Consider the following 21,548-nt stretch of genomic DNA (forward strand, 5'->3'; position numbering starts at 1 on the left):
GTTTCATTCCTCACCATGTTGACCTTATGTACTGAAGGACTGAAGATGAGACCAGTTCAAGGAAACACAGGAGCGTTTACCAGGCTAAATAAAAACACAATCAAGCAAAATAAACATTACTTCACTAAAAACAACGTACACAAAATAATACTGCACTATGAAATAAACACAAGTGCATATTTACTTGAAAAGCAGCATCAGGTCTACGCCCCCTTATTGGATATCAGTTATTGATTGATACACATGTGTGCAAACACACACTCCATCAGAAGTTTCTACAGCTGTTAAAGCCGACTGACAGCTGATCCAGATGTGAGCAGCTGTCTCCGTCATCAGAAACGGACATCGCTTCACATGACGAGAGGAGAAGACGTCTCGTTTCCTCCTTTGGTACAATGGGTACACCCTTTGCATGGACGCATTGAACTTGACTTTGAATCGCTTCTTCTGCAGTCTTCACTTCCCGCAGAGTCAACGAGCGGAAACACAGACAGCGCCATTCTGCCATTGCAACCCACACTGTCGTCGGAGGGGGGATTACACCCGAGGGTTTAACGGGAGGCCTACGTTGTGCCAATGAACTTTCTAGTCTACAGGGAACAGTCGGACCCTCTGACCTCAGACCATATCAGGGGGTGGGGTGAAAACACCAGTTCCTGCATGTCAATAGTGTGTTTCGGCTGTGGCCGTTTACCGGAAAGTTGAGCAAGACTCAAGTTTTGGAGAAACACAATCAACGTCATCGCGGCTGAAGGCTGCGGTGGCCAATCACAGTTCCGAGAAACCTAATTTTTAACTGGAGAAAACAAGTCAAAGGAGACACAAACCGCTGGACACTTTGAACTAGATTTGACACACCGGTGAGTTTATATTATATACTAATGTTTATGACAGATTCTTGTCTTAAAGCAACTCCAGGTGAAAGAGTTCTCAACTTTAAATCGATGAGTTAGTTAAAAGTGGGGTTGATGAACTCAAACAATTTCTTAAAATAACCCCAATATCAAAGATATTGATAGATTGATAGACATTGATCGATTTTGTGTCTGTTACGGTGTATTTTCCAAAAAAAAAAAGGGCCTTTATGGTTTACTTTGTCGCAGTCAAAGGAAGAAAGTTTCAGAAGAGATGACCTCCCAAATCAGATTGCCTGTGGAATTTGATCTATGCATGACCTGGAGTTATATAACTGTGGTATGTCAGGCACCACCTGTGCACACATACATGAAATGTGGTCAAAAGCCAATTTTTTTGCTACATTTCAACGTACAAAAAGTCCAAATGGTTGCCAATTAAAAGAAACAAATTAGTGATACATTGGAAAACATTTCTCCCATCCAAACTTTGTTAATAAAACAGGGCTGATGGTAAACCCACTTCTATTTTCTCAGTAGTTCTTGGCAGCTCCGCTCAAAACTGCAGTTCTCTTTCACTGCTTCATAATTAAAGGATCACTTCACAATTTTTCGAGTCTGTCTAAATCAACAGGTGTCCATATGAACACTGAAAGAAGTTGTTCTGTAATTCACTGTAATCACTCATGTTCATACTGGCTATGCAACGATTGGTCAGTTAATCAACCATTAAATTCATTGGCAACTATTTGGGTAGTCAAAATTATCATTTTGAGTCAGAAAAAAATTCCAAATTGATTCCAGCTTCTTAAATGTGAATATTTTCTGGTTTCTTTAGGCCTCTATGACAGTAAGCAGCATATCTTTGTGGGTTGTTGACAAAACAAGACATTTGAGGATGTCATATTGGGCTTTGGGAAACATTTTTCACCTTTTTCTGACATTTTCTGGACCAAACTACTAATCGATTAATCAGGAAAATAATCGATAGATTAATCGATAATGTAAATAATCCATAGTTGCAGCCCTACTTCAAACGTGCTTTCAATGTAGCCTAAGTGATGGAGGCTAAAATCCACAGTGTGTCCACAGTCATTTTGTGCAAAAACGCATTTAAAAGTTGATCTGAAGCTTATATGAGGCTTCAGTAGTCTGAGTTAGTCATATCAAGTGGCTATCTGCCACATTTACAGTCTTTTTAGCATCAAATTTCCTCTTTGTGTTGATCTGCAGTTGAAGCACAGTAACAAAAAGAGGGACTTTGACACTTTGGACGACTGAAGCTTCATATTAGACTCAGATAAACTTTTAAATACATTTTTGCACAGACGGACTGTGGATTTTGTACATTGTAAGTGCATTATGAAGATCTTCTAATGGTCTGTATGAACAGGAGGAATGATTATGGGAAGAAAACCATGTGTCAGTGTTCATTTGGGCACCTGACAGTTGTTTTAAGACATACTATAAATAAATGTGAACTCGTCCTTCATGGGTTAATGATTGAAATGTCGTTCCAGATAAGAGCATTTTATGAATCAATAAGGGAAACTGCAGTGCTACAGCAGCAACCATTATATGGACATAACTGGTAGTTACGGGAGAAAAAAAAAGTGACGAGATTTACTGAACTAACAATTTGGACCATGCTCAGCTCTAAATATTTACAAGGACAATGTCTGGCTTTAATTTGTACCTGGTTAGTGCAAGTCTTGTTTATGTTTAATTATCTTTGTTCAGCTTTGTTGTCCTTGTGTATCTTCCTGCAGATTGTTGTGTGTAAGTACATTGAGAGCTACTAGAAACTGGAGACAAATTCTTTGTATGTGTCAACATACTTGGCCAATGAAGTTGATATGAGCCTTAAACTGTCCCTGTATGAACGTTGTTGCTAACAGTAGTTGGTGTTTGTGAATGAAACTCTGTGCAACTCAACACTTTTGCCAGCAGAGGGCACTCACCGGTCTTTAATTGTTTAAAATGTTTCAGTGTCTTTTTAAACTGCTGAGATCAAATTAAAAACATCAGAGGTGGAAAGTAATCGTACATTTACTTAAGTACAGCAGTTAAGTGCAGTTGAGGTACTTGTATTAGAGTATTTTTTATTATATGCGTCTTTATATTTTTAAAATTTCACTACTTTTCTTTGACAGCAACTGTTGCTTTCCAGATTAAGCTTTCACATACAAATTATAGGATCATCTTAAAAAATATGATGTATTACAGTATATAAAGTAGTTACATGTAGATGAATCAATGAAATTGATCCAATAATATCATGTACAGTGTATTATGATAATGTAATACTCTGCAAGGAGCCATGCTGCCATGAGTACTTTCACTTTTGATACTTTGTGTATATTTTGCTGCTAATACCTCTGTGGTTTTAAAATTTGAGTGCATGTTGATTGGTTGTTGGTGCATATATTGCTGTAAACCACTTATGTGTAAGTATCTCCTCCCTGTAAAAAAAAAAAAAAAAAAAGTCTGTCTGAACAGACAGAGAAAAGAGTCCCAGCTAAAATCACAGTAATGTAATAATAATAATAAGACGAATATGTATTAAGATCTTTGCAGATGTATTGGTTTTTTTAAGTGATAGTTTGGTGTTTTTTTAGTAAACGGTCAAAATTTAAGTGTAAGGTGAGTATTCTGGCATTTGCATTGGCCTTGGATGACAGTTGTAATGAATTATATTAACCCACATACTACAATGTGTAAATACTGAATTCTAATAAAGGTCCTGCTTTTAAAATTCTACGCAAGTAAAAATGGAAGTATAACGTAGCTGTAATTGGAAATGTTCAAGTGAAGTAAAAATATCTCATTTAAATAGTACCTGAGTAAATGTTTATACTTACTCTTTACACTTGAGCTGAACTTATACTTTCCGCGTCCACGAGGGTCCACTATGGTCTGCGTGGCCATCAGAGGGTGTAGACTCTGTGCAGACAGCCGCAAACCTGCAATTTGTTGTGTCCGCATGGTCACAAGCTGTCTTCCTGTAGACGGCGATCTATTACACATGTGTGGAACGATCCCAGAAGGTAGTATAAACAGAACAACTACCCATCTGTGGTGTCCGCAGCTGTCCTTGTAGGCGTCCGCTTGGGAGTATAAATAAAGCTTTAGGGCGCTCAGAATGGGTTCTTATCACAGTTTCTGTTGTCGATTGTAGGGGTGTTTGTTTTGTTTTCCTGTTGAACATTGTCCTCATATGAGTCACTGAGAGAACTTTGGAGCCACAATCAAACCACCACCCACTCGTGATATGCAGGAGTTAAAACAAACGAACCCTCTGCACTGAAGCTAGTTGGCGGACTTCTATTCACACAACACGCTATTCATGTATTTAATGAACCAGACTCAAAATGAACCACATAGGTCAAGTATGCTGACACAGCCAAGGAATTTACAAGAACTTTACAGGGGATGAAATGAACATTTTCTGTTTAGTTTTTTTTATCAGACAGATGAGGAATGTGATTATGCCAATTTTTTGTCGAATTTCCCACAGAGCAAAGGCGAAACTTGTAGGATCTTTAGTTTCAGAAGAGATGGCTTGCCAAGTCAGACTGACGCTGCTGCCGAGTGCCAGATGTTTGTTCGATGAGCCCGTTCAGGTGAAGGTGGCCGGGCTGAGGTCGAGGCAGGTGGTCACCATGAAGGCCAGAGCGACTGACGAGAAGGGAGTGGAGTTCAGCTCCTCGGCCACCTACAAGGCTGATGGGAGCGGGGAGGTCGATCTGGAGAGAGACCCCTCACTCAGTGGGAGTTACGTTGGGGTTGAACCCATGGGTCTGCTGTGGTCGATGAGGGCAGACACCTTGCATAAAAGGTTTCAAAAAAACAGGTCACTAAACCCTCATGTGGTGAAGTTCTCTGTTCATGAGGTAGAGGGGGAGGGCAGCGTGCTGGCAGAGGCGACCAATGAGAGGCTTTTAATTGGAGACGGCGTCACCCGGCTTCCTATTAAAGAGGGGAATATCCGTGGAGTCCTGTTTACTCCTCCAGGTTGGTTTATGTCTCTGTTGTGTTCTGAATGGTTTAATTATTAATTTAAAGCAAAATGCTGAAATTATTTTATCTTTAATTTTATAAATAAATCCCAAGGAGAGGCCAAAGTCAACACTCAGTCTATCCTACTAATAACGCGTCTTAATACCAAGCAGCCACAACCTTGGCTTGAAATTGAAGCCAATGCGGAGGTCCCTTGAAGTGCAATACCACTGACGGTCGCCAGACAGACAGTTTCAAAAAAACTTCTCTCTAGAAATACTAGGGCAATTTGGAAATTATTGCTCCGTTAATAAGATTTGAAGACTTATAGTAGCTTTGACGTCTGCCGTGTGGGCATTGATTGGCAGCTGTGATTGCCAGTTGGCTCACCTGCTGCTCTCCCCGGCTTCGGGACTCACACTGAGTCGGACTATTGTCACAATATTTCGATAAGTTTAATGTTACTTGATAATGATATCTATTCTGTTAGTTAGCTAGTGTTAGCTTCATTCCAAGGTGGCATGAAAGGCAACACCCTGCACTCCTTATTTGGAAGGTTCTGGCTCCAAATAGAAAAGATGACCAGAAGCTGCAACTTTGGGCTTTATACATTGTTCATTGCAAGTCTTTATGAAATCCTGCTGCTTCTCTTGCTCTGGTAAGAAAACATAGACCCTACAGATGCATGCTAGTCTGGTACCTGCCTATCTACCTCTATAACCTGAGGTGCCCGTAATAGTACCCAGTAATTAAAGTAAACAAATAACTAATAAGAGAGAATACTATTGAATTCTAGTCCAAATAAATTGAGAGCAACCAAGCACTCCAAACAAATACTAATAATTATTATTAATAAAACAACAAACAAACTAATAAATAACCTCATACACTTCGCATTCTCAGAATCATTGAACATATTTTACTCTGTTTTGCTGGATTCACATGTTGAAATAAATAAATTGGTTGTGTTCAACTCTTAATATCCAAATCCAAATTCATGGACCTTTTATCTATTTTATGCTGTTTTTGGATGATAATGGAGTGTTAAACTATGTTTATCAGGCAGCAAATCATTGTCTGTCACTTTGGCAAAATGAAACATTTTGTAACTAACTTTTACTTTAGTTACCTTTAATTTCTGTACTTTGTTTTTATGAATATTACAATAATTTTGTGTTCCGTGCATCTTCTGGTTCAGGAGAAGGTCCGTTCCCTGCTGTTTTGGATCTGTACACTTTTGGGGGAGGTTTGTCAGAGAAAAGAGCCGCTCTGCTGGCCAGTAGAGGATTTGTGGTTCTGACTGTAGCGCTCTACGGCCATGATGACATGGCAAAGAACATCAAGGAGGTCCATCTGGACTATTTTGAAGAGGCCATACAACTTTTAAGAAAACAAGATAAGGTGAGTTGTTTGAAGTAATTGCTATGTATTGTAGTAATTAATCTAAAAAGCTTGATTTTCTGGGGACACAGATAGTAGTTTGTTACTGAGGTGAGCCAATGTCCAAACATATTTAAATTGTTCACAGCAGCTTTCATTTTGTTGCTTTTAATTTGTCTGTTTTCCCACAGGTGGCCAATAAAGGAATTGGAGTAACATCACTTTCAAAAAGTGGAGATCTTGCACTTTCAGTGGCCTCTTACCTGCCAGGTGTTGATGCCACAGTGTGGATCAACGGCTGCAATGCCAACACAGTTTTACCACTTTACTATAAGAAACGCCAGATCCACCCTGCTTTAATGTTTGACCTCAGCAAGGTTATTCCCACTGAGTCAGGGGCCATCATAATCAAGTATTGTAATAACAATCCTCTGGTGGAGGAGAACCAGGCCACCCTGATCCCCATTGATAAGGCCAAGGGACATCTTCTCTTTGTGGCTTCAGAGGACGACCTCAACTGGGACAGCAAAGCTTTCATGGACCAGATGGTGGAGAGACTGAAGCGTCATGGGAAGGAGAACTTTGAAAGTGTGTGTTACCCAAGAGCTGGACATTACTTAGAGCCACCTTATGGACCCTACTGCCGCTCCAGCTTCCATGGTGTCGTAGGCAAGCCAGTCATGTGGGGCGGTGAGCCCAGGTCCCACGCAGTAGCTGAAGTCCACATGTGGAAGAAGATCCAGGAGTTCCTCAGATCTCACCTGAGCTGTGAAGCTTCACGGCCTACAGCCAAGTTATAGATGCATATAGGAGGATAAGAAAGACAAGGCAAAAGATCAGTCATGATATCTTAGCTGCTAATTACATGTATCATTACATATGAATGTTTTGTGACGAGGTGAACGATTTAATATTTGATGTCTAAATATTTCTTTATTGAAAGATTATGATTATAAACTAATGCAGGAGAGAATATGCCAAGATATTTTTAGTGAACTAATAGAGATTATCAGCCTATAATATAAATGTTGGAGAATATAAAGTAAAGACAAGTACAGGGTAATACTGTACTTTTTACTACATTTATTTCACAGATATGGTTACTTTTTAGATCTTGACATGTAAAACAGAATGGATTTTATATATTTATATTTTATATTTGTAATTAATTTAGATGACTTTATAGAGGACTTGATTCACGCTGACATTATGATTTTTTTCTGTTCATCAGTGTCATAAAAAGCCACAATAAATCCCTTTGATTTGATGTTATAAAACATGAAAATTTCCAAGAGGGGTGAATACTTTCTACAGGAACTGTGTATCTGTATGTATATATGTAACTGAGTGGGGACATTTTGCATAATAAGCACTTGTACTTTTGATACTTTTAAATTTTGTAAAACCTGACCCCTAGGTTGGGAACCACTGGACTAAACTAGCTAACTGTAAATAAAGTAGTTGAAACTAGCTCCACCTCCAGCAGCTACAACAGTAACATGCTGCTCTAACACTGATGCTTCAGTATTAATAATCTAATGATGTCAGATATAATAATATATCAGTCAGAGGGACCAAACCACTACTTTACCTAACCATTACTTTTAACTAACCATTGCACAGTTATGACACTGGAAAGCGGACAGTTAAACTGGCCCCATGCAGTCTATGACTGGATTTGTCTGAAGATAGTAAAAACCCACTGAGCTGAAACAATCAGTCCCTTTTGCGTCTGCTTGTCAGGTATGGGACAAACACATGCATGCTATTGTGAGAATACACCTGATGAGTACAGAGAAGAGGCAGACACACAAACATTTCATTCAGGACACAATTTCAAGATTTGAACCCTTTATTTTAGTGACATGCATATTAGTTTGGCAAGTGTGGTTGACACACTCTGTCCCTGAGCTCACAACCCCCCCGGCAGAGCCTGAGATACACAATGATGAACATTAACACATTAAAAAGAAACTTTCAACATCACAAACAACTGAATGCTAATACAGGAGGAGGCTGGTTAAATGTTAAATGCTGAATCAGGCAACTGTGTAGCAGCAAGGTCACATCACAGAGAGGACACGAGAGAGGTCAGTTGTGGACAAACTGCCGTTAGGCTCCATGTCCGCGCGTGCTGCTCATGAGCCAAATCATTCACAATAAATCAGTATTACACATGCACACACACATTCCTTGGAGGAACACACAGTACCTTCTGGACCGACAGTTAAAATAAAACTTTGAACTGGGTTGTGCACCATCAGGAGACCGTGATGAACATAAGGGACTTTTAACCCACATGACAGTCATTTTCACTCTAGATGGACACTTGCTTTAGCCACAGGTAGGTCACATTTCTACTTTTCTGACTTTTCTTTCCCTCTGCAGTCCCTGAAAGGAAATTAAAAGATGCACATGAACATGATACACTGTTAAAAAATTACTTGACAGTTCATGATGACATTACATTGTAAAAAAATGAGTCTCCTCTGTGACAAACTGCTTTCTTTACTAAACATGTGTTCAAGTCAATCATTTTGATGACTCACTTATAAAAAAGAGGATTGTAATCTTTTTTTTTTTTTTTTAATTTTATATTCACAGCACAAAGACTAACCTTGTGAAGAAAACAACAGTAGTTTCAGAAGAGAGGACCTCCCAAATCAGACTGAGGCTGCTGCCGAGTGCCAGATGTTTGTTCGATGAGCCCGTTCAGGTGAAGGTGACCGGGCTGAGGTCGAGGCAGGTGGTCACCATGAAGGCCAGATCGACCGATGAGAAGGGAGTGGTGTTCAGCTCCTTGGCCACCTACAGGGCTGATGGGAGCGGGGAGGTCGATCTGGAGAGAGACCCCTCACTCAGTGGGAGTTACGTCGGGGTTGAACCAATGGGTTTGCTGTGGTCGATGAGGGCGGACACTTTGCATTTCAAAAAAACAGGTCACTAAACCCTCATGTGGTGAAGTGTGAAGTTCTCTTTTCATGAGGTAGAGGGGGAGGGCAGCGTGCTGGCAGAGGCGACCAATAAGAGGCTTTTAATTGGACACGGCGTCACCCGGCTTCCTATTAAAGAGGGGAATATCCGTGGAGTCCTGTTTACTCCTCCAGGTTGGTTTATGTCTCTGTTGTGTTCTGAATGGTTTAATTATTAATTTAAAGCAAAATGCTGAAATTATTTTATCTTTAATTTTATAAATAAATCCCAAGGAGAGGCCAAAGTCAACACTCAGTCTATCCTACTAATAACTCATCTTAATACCAAGCAGCCACAACCTTGGCTTGAAATTGAAGCCAATGCGGAGGTTCCTTGAAGTGCAATACCACTGACGGTCGCCAGATGCTGGCTCTAAAAAGTCCCTGGCTCCAAAAGACTCCCATTTCAGCGAGTCATTATGGTCTCAATCTCTAAATTCAAGCCCTCCCATAAGTATGCTGGTGGTCAATTTGGAAATTATTACTCCGGTAATAAGGTTTGAAGACTTATAGTAGCTTTGACGTTGACAAACTTGCCCCAGGTGCACGCATGCTGCTCATGAGCCAAATCATTCACAATAAGTTTATATTACACATGCACACACACATTCCTTGGAGGAACACACAGTACGTTCTAAAATAAAACTTTTAACTGGGTTGTGCACCATCAGGAGACCGTGATGAACATAAGGGACTTTTAACCCACATGACAGTCATTTTCACTCTAGATGGACACTTGCTTTAACCGCAGGTAGGTCACATTTCTACTTTTCTGACTTTTCTTTACCTCTGCAGTCCCCGAAAGGAAATTCAAAGATGCACATGAACATGATACACTGTTAAAAAATGACCTCTTCTTAAGAAAAACTTGACAGTTCATGATGAAATTACATTGTAAAAAAACGAGTCTCCTCTGTGACAAACTGCTTTCTTTACTAAACATTTGTTAAAGTCAATCATTTTGATGACTCACTTATGTATTTACACCTCATGTATTAATTTGCACTGGACTTTTTCCAAGTGTCCTTCATAGTCACCCCTTGTCTTGTCAGCTTCCATAAGGGAATACATGCACAAGTCTTTATGTGAGGTAGGGAGAAACAGAGAAGAGAGGGCTTTGTTTTTTCATTTTGTGTCTGAGTAGACTGACACTGAAGACTGGGTGGTTTTTGATAAGCTGAGGTCTTCTATTGTTGTCTTGTTTTAGTCAGTGCTCCATCATCTGTGAACAGGACACAGATATATGTGTGTATGTGCATGATTACCTTATACATTATATTACATTCACAGCACAAAGACTAACCTTGTGAAGAAAACAGCAGTAGTTTCAGAAGAGATGACCTCCCAAATCAGACTGAGGCTGCTGCCGAGTGCCAGATGTTTGTTCGATGAGCCTGTTCAGGTGAAGGTGACCGGGCTGAGGCCGTGGCAGGTAGTCACCATAAGGGCTAGATCGACCGATGAGAAGGGAGTAGTGTTCAGCTCCTCGGCCACCTACAGGGCTGATGGGAGTGGGGAAGTCGATCTGGAGAGAGACCCCTCACTCAGCGGGAGCTACGTTGGGGTTGAACCCATGGGACTGCTGTGGTCGATGAGGGCGGACACTTTGCACAAATTGTTTTCCAAGAACAAAGTGCTAAACCCTCATGTGGTGAAGTGTGAAGTTCTCTTTTCATGAGGTAGAGGGGGAGGGCAGCGTGCTGGCAGAGGCGACCAATGAGAGGCTTTTAATTGGACACGGCGTCACCCGGCTTCCTATTAAAGAGGGGAATATCCGTGGAGTCCCGTTTACTCCTCCAGGTTGGTTTATGTCTCTGTTGTGTTCTGAATGGTTTAATTATTAATTTAAAGCAAAATGCTGAAATTATTTTATCTTTAATTTTATAAATAAATCCCAAGGAGGAGCTTTCATGGAGTCCTGTTTACTCCTCCAGGTTAGTGGCTCACTACTTTCTGTCTTCAGTATTATCTAATTACAACTTAATACTGTGTTTTTTCCTGCAATGTCTAATGAATGTGCAACGTTATTGACTTTCTTAGTTTCTGGGTTGGTCATCACAACATCAAAATATAAGAATTAAGATGTCATATTTTCTATGATCTATTGATATTATTGTGTGTGTTTCTGTCCAGGTGAAGGTCCGTTCCCCGCTGTGTTAGATATGTGCACCTTTATGTCTGAGAAGAGAGCCTGTCTGTTGGCCAACAAAGGGTTTGTGGTTCTGGCTGTGTCGGTGTACAATGACAAGCCCGAAAATGTCACAGAGTTGCATCTGGAGTTTTTTAAAGAAGCAGTTGATTTCTTACAACAACAACCTAAGGCGAGCTGTTTGAGTAGTTATTGCTTTTAAACACAGTAGCATAAAGTTACAAGCTTTTGATTTTGATGACACATTAGGTGGTCAGCAACTATTACTTTAGGATTTTAACTTTAGGATTTTAACTAAGTTAAGCAACAGTTAATTTGTTAGTGTTACAGATATCACCCGGCAGCACCAATGTAACAGCGAATAACCTGAAATTCAGGAAAGAACAAATGAGGCTGGGAGATGTGGCCTATGGTATAATGAGAGGAAAACAGAGCTCACAGACATACAGCCACAGTCTCTGGTTAAACCACAGTCTCATGCTGCCTCTTACTGTTAGGAAGTACACATAGCAAGTTTAAGTCTTTGTCATCATTCAAAGCACTCCAGCTCCTATGATTTTTTAGCATGTCAATGAAGGTATTATTGCAGCTCTTGAGCTTTGAAATCCACCATCACTGTCTTCTAATATCATCTTAACAACGTTTTGTCTAAAAGTCTGTTAAGTTGTTAACATTAAACCTGCAATGATTTTTGGCTTGTAGGACATTGTTAAAGATCCCCTCCAGACATTGTTTAAAGGGGACATAAAATGCACATTCATAGGTCTATATTTTCAATCTGGGGCTGTACTTGAATATCTTTGCAGGATTTACAGTTTAAAAAACTCTTTATTTATCTTATACTGGCCCTTTATGCAACCCCTCAGTTCAGCCTCTGTCTGAAACAGGCCCCAATTAGCCCACTGTATTCTGATTGGTTAATTTATGGAAAATGCCCCTCAGGAGAATTTGTTGACTCAACAAACCATCGGACATACAGTAGTTGTATGATTTCACTGCTTTTTCTGCTTCTCTACTCAAAATGTCAACTTCTCATATACATTCATACATTCATGTTCAAGCTGCAATCTGACAAGTTGCGGTCAGTTTGTCAGCAAGATAGAAAAATCATCACAAAGTGTTCAGAGCAGGCTGAAGAACTGCCGTTTGAGTTACAGGTAGCATTTCTGTATACATTAACCTCAAGTTTTGGAACCATGTTTAACATAGATATCTAACATCTCAACAGTAAATAAATAACAGAAAATCACAAAATGTGTGATATGTCCCCTTTTAATATATGTAAAAAAATACTCTGCTTGGTATAATAATTTGTGTCCGATAGGGTTTTCCTGCCAAAAAGTTCAATTATCTTGTTAAAATCCTTAAAATGACATCTTCACCTTCTCCTTCATTGAATCTATGAATATGCAAATATATACGTACATATTCAAAAGTTTAACTGCTGGTGAGAAGATGTCTCCTGCTTCACTCAGTGTGTGTGTGTATACTGGAGGTTTCAAGTTTCCACATCACACTTGTGTATTTGGCCGTTCACCGTTGAAAGCTGAGACAGAGACAAATTCATGTTTTTATCCAGTTTTATCAGACGATTTACTAAATATATTGGTAATGCAGTTTTTTAACTAAAAGAGCCACCTTGCCTCAAGAGACCTCTACATTTCATGCAGTTTTTATATATCATTATCCTAATTTACCCTCATCGCTCAGTTTCTAAGCTCTGTGTGTGTAAAGTTTTATTCACCTCTAATTCTTCATGTTCTTTCACAGATGAGAAATAAAGGAGTTGGTATATTATCAATATCAAAGGCTGGAGACATTGCACTTTCACTTGCTGCTTTTGTGCCAGGTGTTGAGGCAGTGGTGTGGATAAACGGCTGCAGTGCCAATGCGATCACTCCTCTCTACTATAAGAAGAGCAAAATCCTCTCACCGCTGCTGATTGACCTCAGCAAGGCGATTCCCACTGAGTCAGGGGCCGTCATAGGCAAGTATTGTCTTAAAAATCCTCTAGCAGAGGAGAACCAGGCCACCTTGATCCCCATCGAAAAAGCCAAGGGACATTTTCTCTTTGTGGCTTCAGAGGACGACCTCAACTGGGACAGCAAGGCTTTCATGGACCAGGTGGTGGAGAGACTGAAACGTCATGGGAAGGAGAACTTTGAAAGTGTGTGTTACCCAGGAGCTGGACACTTACTGGAGCCGCCGTATGGACCCCACTGCCGCTCCAGCTTCCATTTGTTCGCATGGCAGCTAGCGATGTGGGGCGGTGAGCCCAGGTCCCACGCAACAGCTGAAGTCCACTTGTGGAAGAAGATCCAGGAGTTCCTCATATCTCACCTGACCTGTGACACTTCAGGCCTACAGCCAAGTTATAGATGCAAATAGGAGGATAAGAAAGACGTGGCAACAGATCAGTCATGATATCTTGGCTGCTAATTACATGTGTATCATTACATATGAATGTTTTGTGACGAGGTGAACGATTTAATGTTTGATGTCTAAATATTTCTTTATTGAAAGATTATGATTATAAACTAATGCAGGAGAGAATATGCCAAGATATTTTTAATGAACTAATAGAGATTATCAGCCCATAATGTAAATGTTGGAGAATATAAAGTAAAGACAAGCCTTAAATATAAAAAAGGAAAAGCTCACATGTAAAAATGGCAATGAAAATACACAACAAAAACATTTGAAAACACACAAATAAAAGAGACAGCTTTAACTGACACGGGAACACAGGAGAACAAGCACAGCACTTAAAATTTTCTAGCATTTTTTGCCTCTTTATCAAAACCATCCATCAAAATGTCAGCAGCTATTGTCACATAGATAGTTTCAACATCTTGACACAATATTTTCCATAATTTCTCTCAAGTATTTCTTTGAATATAAAGGCAAAATTTATTTAATCGAGACATTATTCCATTATTTACACTTGTGTTGATTTTAGCAAAAGTATGATACAGGTTATTATTGCTTCCATATGTTAGTATGTGAATTTAATGGTACCTTTTCCTCTGTTTTGTTGTGAATATCTCAAGAATATATCAGCAGAATATCAGAAGTCTCTCTCTCAGTGTGACAGGCTACATGATTTTACACATCAAAGTTTGTTTATAGGTACTGAGGAAGATTCCTGCACGTGAAAAAAGTTAAAGCGTTTTGTGGCTTTAGAGGGATCTTTATGAAGTTTCTCCATAGTTGGAGCTGAAGACTATGTATTAAATGTAAAATGTCATGAAATTACGTACTAAGTTAATAATAATTGCATTAGTTGGATGCTAATATTCAGTAGAAACACATCTTTGCTTACAGCATGCTAAATATCAGAAAGAGAAAGACAGACAGGGGAGTCCCACTTCCTTAGCTGGAGACGGCTTCAGATGACATAAAACAGGGTAAATCAGTCAGGAAAGTGGCCAAATCATACGGCGTTTGCCATGTGTGACCCTGTACTGAATGTTGTCCTCAAACTAATCCATTTTGATTTCATGTTTAAACCTTTTTGAGGATGTATGTTCTATCCATTAAATAATTTTCTTGCATTATAATTTGATGGCTTCCCCTCTTTTTTGTCATGTAGTGTGAAGGTATTCATTTTTTTTTTTTAAAAAAAGAAGTGAATAGTCACAATAACATGAATGTTAAATAATCTTTTTCATTCTGAGCCAGTTGTAACAGTGGAGTGACTGTATTTAAATCAACTTTGCAACCTGTACATATTTCATAAAACCACTTAAATACATTGATTCACTAGTTGACACATTGAAGTTTATAATATAGCAGATGGACAGTTCCAGTGTAAATGGTTTTTGATTTATTGGGAAAATTGCAAAACATGTTACAACTGTCCCTGGTCTCCGCTATTATTAACAGTGTAAAATGTTAATAATGAATTTTAAGTGTAAACTTTAGAGTTTAAAGTGTTACTGAATAATTTCTATATATTCATAGCTGACTTCTACATATTTGATAGTTGAGATGTTGTGTGTCATGACGTCTCCTCGAAATGATGCTGGAATGAGTGAGGATGTCTCGTTTGATGAATTAAATCCACTGTGTTTAGTTATATATCTTTAAACGTTACAATTAGGGCTGAAAATGACAACAGAAATAAACAAATTTATTGATTTCACATATCTGCGCAATTCACATCAACTGCCAGTTGTCTATGGAGGACGTGACTTGTCAGGTTGGCCGCATTCAGATTTATCTGCTGATCCTTTGGAGGAGCCCGACCGCTAGGTTGGGAACCACTGGACTAAACTAGCTAACTGTATATAAAGTAGTTGAAACTAGCTCCACCTCCAGCAGCTACAACAGTAACATCAGTCCCCTTTGTGTCTGCTTGTCAGGTGTGGGACAAACACATGTATGCTATTGTGAGAATACGCCTGATGAGTACAGAGAAGAGGCAGACACACAAACATTTAATTCAGGACACAATTTTTCAAATTCAAGATTTGAACCCTTTATTTTAGTGACATGCATTTTGGTTTGGCAGTGTGGTTGACACACACTGTCCCTGCAATCCAGTCGCCAGGAGAAAACATTGGCATTGTACATTTCTGCAAACCACAGAAACGTTGAATATAAAGGGGAGAACAGGGTAAACGGAGCCAGTAGGTAAAATGAGCCACCCCCTTTATCTAGGTAACCGTAAACAAAAGTAATGATATGACCACAAATTAAGAAAGTATAGTTCACATTACTCAATCCACCTTGGACTCAAGCACATGGGGAGAGTGGTCAGCAAAACAGAGCAAAAAAAAAAAAAGATTTTTCTCATGCCAAGTGGATTCATCATGTTACTAAAGTTATCAGTCTTGTATCTTAATTAAAAAAGATAGGTTTAAATCTCTCATAGGTGTTCAATTGGGTTGAGATCTGGTGACTGTGAAGGTCATAGCATATGATTCACATAATTTTTATACTCATCAAACCATTCAGTGACCCCTCGTGCCCTGTGAATGGGGGTATTGTCATCCTGGAAGAGACCGCTCCCATCAGGATAGAGATGTTTCATCATAGGATAAAGGTGATGACTTAGAACAACTTTATATTGATTAGCAGCGACCCTTCCCTCTAAGGGGACAAGTGGACCCAAACCTTGCCAGCCAAATGCCCCCCACAGCATAACAGAGCCCCCAGACCCCCTCACTGTAGGGGTCAAGCATTCAGACCTGGACCAGTTTTTCCTTTAATTTTCTTTAAGTTAAATTCCTTGAAGTTTTTGTTTTAATTTGTCTGTTTACACAAAAGCACATTTACACACACATTCTCTCTGTAGCTAAAACACAAAGATCACAGTTTAATCTATTAATTTCCATGGGTACACAACAACCTAGGGTATATATAGTAACTATTATTTGAAACAAATACACTTTCATTTTTCAGTAAAATCATCAAATGTAAAAAGTGGCTCATGTTACCCCGTTCTCCCCTACGTTTCAACACGTGAAACACGTATCATATCAACATTTCTACAAACGTAGCATATTAACATTTCTAACCGTTGAATAATGACGTTTTATGGTGTGACAATGCTGTGGTTAACGTCTAGTTAGGTCTAGGCACAAAGACCACTTGGTTTGGGTTAGGGGAAAGATCATTGTTTGGGTTAAAATAAAATAAATAAATAAATAAATAAAAACGGCCGATGTATCACTAAAAAAGCCGGTCACTTTAGAAATGTCGAGATGATACGTATTTTGGAAATGTTGATATAAAGTTTTTGTAGAAATGTTGACATAAAACGTTTTGTTGACATTTTCATACGATACGTTTTGTAGAAATGTTGATATGCTGCGTATTTCACGTGTTGAAACGTAGATATTCAACGTTTCTGTCAGTTGTGGACAAACTGCCGTTAGGCTCCAGGTGGGCGCGTGCTGCTCATGAGCCAAATCATTCGCAATAAATCAATATTTCACATGCACATACACATTCCTTGGAGGAACACACAGTACGTTCTAAAATAAAACTTTTAACTGGGTTGTGCACCATCAGGAGACCGTGATGAACATGAGGAACTTTTAAGCCACATGACAGTCATTTTCATTCTAAATGGACACTTGCTTTAACCGCGGTTAGGTCACATTTCGACATTTCTAGCCTTCTGCAGTCCCTGAAAGAAAATTAAAAGAGGCACATGACCATGATACTTAGTTAAAAAATCTCTTCTTCAGAGAAACTTAACATTTCATGATGACATTACGTTGTGAGAAACGAGTCTCCTCTGTGACAAACTGCTTTCTTTACTAAACATTTGTTCAAGTCAATCATTTTGATGACTCACTTAGTATTTGGTGGACTAAAATAAAAGCCATTACAGTCACTCTCCTTCCTAATCCTTATGTATTAATTTGCACCGTCCTTCACAGTCACCCCTTGTCTTGTCAGCTTCCATAAGGGAATACATGCACAAGTCTTTATGTGAGGCAGGGAGAAACAGAGAAGAGAGAGCTTTGTTTTTTCATTTTGTGTCTGAGTCGACTGACACTGAAGACTGGTTGGTTTTTGACAAGCTGAGGTCTTCTATTGTTGTCTTGTTTTAATCAGTGCTCCATCATCTGTGAACAGGACATAGATATATGTGTGTATGTGCATGATTACCTTATCGCCTCTCTACTTTGTTTTGAAATCTACTGGCTATTGCATCATTTGTTAGCCATTTAGACAGGCGCTCTGACTTTATAGTTTTATATTTATGCAATAAATCAGCCCTCACGCTCTGAGTCATACCTTAAATGGCAAACCATGTAAACAAGATTTTGCTATCTAGGACTTTTTGTTTCTAAGACACTCGGGTTTTTTTTTCTTCTTTTAAAACACTTTTTTATCAAGTGTTCAATATGATTAACAAATTAATTTTTTTAAAAGAAATGGTACACTTCATTTTTATAAAGAGGGTTGTAATCATAATTTAAAAGAGGGAAGGAAGGAAAAAATATTTGAATGGAAAAGTGCAATTTGTTGTGCTGTATCTAGCGCAAAATACAAACCAAAGAACACAAAAAACACATAGTTACATAAATAATATGGTATATACCTTTATAGATGAACAAATCTAAAGATGCACAAATAATTAATTAGATAATTGGAAAAAAAATCAAACATTAACAGAACATAAAACCCTGAGATTCTACGCCGTCATGAAAAAAGATGGTCCTGAATCTTTGGTGTATTTTTCGGTGGAGAAAAATTAAAGACAAACAAGGTTCAACACAGACATGTATAATGTATCTGCTATGTCATTCTCCTGAAATAATGTAAGTTTCCTATTTATTTTTTTATACAATCACAGCACAAAGTCAAACCTTGTGAAGAAAAGTAGTTTCAGAAGAGATGGCCTCCCAAATCAGAGTGAAGCTGCTGCCGAGTGCCAAATGCTTGTTCGATGAGCCCGTTTAGGTGAAAGTGGCCGGGCTGAGGTCGAGGCAGGTGGTCACCATGAGGGCCAGATCGACTGACGAGAAGGGGGTGGAGTTCAGCTCCTCGGCCACCTACAGGGCTGATGGGAGCGGGGAGGTCGATCTGGAGAGAGACCCCTCGCTCAGAGGGAGCTATGTCGGGGTTGAACCCATGGATCTCCATACTTGTCCTGTTAGATCTTAGATCATTCGACACAATTGACCATCAAATCCTTTTGCAGAGACTGGAACATTTAATTGGCATTAATCAAACTGCATTAAGCTGGTTTCAGTCCTATTTATCAGACCGATTTCAGTTTGTACATGTTAATGATGAATCCTCTGTGAAGGCAAAAGTTAGACACGGAGTTCCACAAGGGTCTGTACTTGGACCGATTCTATTCACCTTGTATATGTTTCCTTTAGGTAATATTATTGGGAAACACTCCATAAATTTTCATTGTTATGCAGATGATATCCAATTATATTTGTCAATGAAGCCTGATGAAACCAATCAATTAAACAAACTCCAAGCATGCCTTTAGGACATAAAGACCTGGATGACCTGCAATTTTCTACTACTAAACTCAGATAAAACTGAAGTTATTGTGCTTGGCCCTTAACACCTTAGAAACACATTATCTAATGGCATTAGAAAAAGAAATCACATTTCTCCCATTTTAGCTTTGCTACATTGGCTTCCTGTAAAATCTAGAATAGAATTTAAAATCCTTCTCCTAACTTACAAAGCCCTTAATGGTCAGGCACCATCATATCCTGAGGAGCTCATAGTACCGTATTATCCCACTAGAACACTGCGCTCCCCTAATGCAGGCTTACTGGTGGTTCCTACAGTCTTTAAAAGTAGAATGGGAGGCAGAGCCTTCAGCTATCAGGCTCCTCTCTTGTGGAACCATCTTCCAGATTCGGTCCTGGGTGCAGACACCCTCTCTATGTTTAAGATTAGGCTTAAAACTTTCCTTTTTGATAAAGTTTATAGTTAGGGCCGACCAGGCTCACCTTGGATCAGCCCTTAGTTATGCTGCTATAGGCCTAGACTCTCTCTCAACCCAACCGGTCAAAGCAGATGGCCGCCCACCAAGAGCCAGGTTCTGCTTGAGATTTCTACCTGTTAAAGGGGAGTTTTTCCTTACCGCTGTCACTAAGTGCTTGCTCATGGGGGAATTGTTGGGTCTCTGTAAATTAAAGAGTACAGTCTTGAACTGCTCTATGTGAAAAGTGCCCGGAGATGACTTTTGTTGTGATTTGGCGCTATATAAATAAAAACTGATTGATTGATTGATTGATTGATATAGGTTATGTCTTATGACACAGAATTCCATTGTTGCCCAAAACCACTTTTGAAAACATATTTTCTCTTTGTGGCTCTAGAGGATGACCTCAACTGGGACAGCAAGGCTTACATGGACCAGATGGTGGACAGACTGAAGCATCATGGGAAGGAGAACTTTGAAAGTGTGTGTTACCCTGGAGCGGGACATTACTTAGAGCCACTGTATGGACCCTACTGCCGCTCCAGCTTCCATGGTGTTGTAGTCAAGCCAGCAATGTGGGGGGCCCAGATTCCACGCAGCAGCTGAAGTCCACATGTGGAAGAAGATCCAGGAGTTCTTCAGATCTCACCTGAGCTGTGAAGCTTCACGGCCTACAGCCAAGTTATAGATGCAAATAGGAGGATAAGAAAGACGTGGCAACAGATCAGTCAAGATATCTTAGCTGCTAATTACATGTGTATCATTATTATATGAATGTTTTGTGACGAGGTGAACGATTTAATGTTTGATGTCTGAATATTTCTTTATTGAAAGATTATGATTATAAACTAATGCAGGAGAGAATATGCCAAGATATTTTTAGTGAACTAATAGAGATTATCAGTCCATAATATAAATGTTGGAGAATATAAAGTAAAGACAAGCCTTAAATATAAAAAAGGAAAAGCTCACATGTAAAAATGCACACAACAAAAACATTTGAAAATACACAAATAAAAGAGACAGCTTTAACTGACACGGGACACAGGAGAACAAGCACAGCACTTAAAATTTTCTAGCATTTTTTGCCTCTTTATCAAAACCATCCATCAGAACGTCAGCAGCCATTGTCACAAAGATGTTTCAACATCTTGACACAATATTTTCCATAATTTCTTTCAAGTATTTCTTCGAATATAAGGGCAAAATTTAGACTTGTGTTGATTTTAGCAAAAGTATGATATAGAAGGTGATTTAAGTCTATATTACTCACTACAAGCATCAGAATGACTCTGCAATGTAACAAAGAACATTTACTCAAGTACTGTACTTAAGTACAATTTTGAGGTACTTGTACTTTACTTATTTCCATTTTACGCTACTTTATACTTCAGGGTAATACTGTACTTTTTACTACATTTATTTCACAGATATGGTTACTTTTTAGATCTTGACATGTAAAACAGAATGGATTTTATATTTTTATATATTTATATTTTATATTTGTAATTAATTTAGATCGCTTTAAAGAGGACTTGATTCACGCTGACATTATGATTTTTTTCTGTTCATCAGTGTCATAAAAAGCCACAATAAATCCCTTTGATTTGATGTTATAAAACATATAAAACATGAAAACTTCCAAGAGGGGTGAATACTTTCTACAGGAACTGTGTATCTGTATGTATATATGTAACTGAGTAGGGACATTTTGCATAATAAGCACTTGTACTTTTGATACTTTTAAATTTTGTAAAACCTGACCCCTAGGTTGGGAA

At 38.9% G+C, this 21,548-nt stretch overlaps 2 protein-coding genes, 1 long non-coding RNA gene and 1 pseudogene across 3 annotated transcripts; 3 read left to right on the plus strand and 1 right to left on the minus strand.

Annotated features, from left to right (window-relative positions):
• Nucleotides 1–2,261: 2,261 nt before the first annotated feature.
• LOC122994404 (acyl-coenzyme A thioesterase 5-like) lies at nt 2,262–20,736 on the plus strand. The gene is made up of 4 exons (XM_044369093.1): nt 2,262–4,868; nt 6,052–6,254; nt 6,425–6,958; nt 20,384–20,736. The coding sequence occupies exons 1-4, from the start codon at nt 4,292–4,294 to the stop codon at nt 20,456–20,458; spliced, it is 1,389 nt and encodes a 462-aa protein (XP_044225028.1). The 5' UTR covers nt 2,262–4,291; the 3' UTR covers nt 20,459–20,736.
• On the minus strand, nt 6,919–8,942 carry LOC122994421. Its single transcript, XR_006406594.1, has 3 exons — nt 8,851–8,942; nt 8,446–8,624; nt 6,919–7,016 (listed from the first exon to the last, which is right to left on the minus strand). It is a non-coding gene; the product is annotated as an uncharacterized LOC122994421 (long non-coding RNA).
• Nucleotides 8,486–9,180, plus strand: LOC122994420 (acyl-coenzyme A thioesterase 1-like). Its single transcript, XM_044369110.1, has 2 exons — nt 8,486–8,577; nt 8,838–9,180. The coding sequence occupies exons 1-2, from the start codon at nt 8,555–8,557 to the stop codon at nt 9,178–9,180; spliced, it is 366 nt and encodes a 121-aa protein (XP_044225045.1). The 5' UTR covers nt 8,486–8,554.
• Nucleotides 9,871–14,049, plus strand: LOC122994405 (annotated as a pseudogene).
• Nucleotides 20,737–21,548: the final 812 nt, after the last annotated feature.

This window comes from Thunnus albacares, chromosome 12 (genome assembly GCF_914725855.1).
Source record: "Thunnus albacares chromosome 12, fThuAlb1.1, whole genome shotgun sequence".
NCBI lineage: Eukaryota > Metazoa > Chordata > Actinopteri > Scombriformes > Scombridae > Thunnus > Thunnus albacares.

Excerpts from the sequence above, each read along its gene's own strand:
- LOC122994404 (XM_044369093.1), top strand. The coding sequence starts at position 4,292 with ATGAACATTTTCTGTTTAGTTTTTTTTATCAGACAGATGAGGAATGTG. Across the intron at positions 6,255-6,424 it reads TTTTAAGAAAACAAGATAAG|GTGGCCAATAAAGGAATTGG; the intron begins GTGAGTTGTTTG and ends GTTTTCCCACAG. Across the intron at positions 6,959-20,383 it reads ACGCAGTAGCTGAAGTCCAC|ATGTGGAAGAAGATCCAGGA; the intron begins ATGTGGAAGAAG and ends GCTGAAGTCCAC.
- LOC122994420 (XM_044369110.1), top strand. The coding sequence starts at position 8,555 with ATGGACACTTGCTTTAGCCACAG. Across the intron at positions 8,578-8,837 it reads GACACTTGCTTTAGCCACAG|CACAAAGACTAACCTTGTGA; the intron begins GTAGGTCACATT and ends TTATATTCACAG.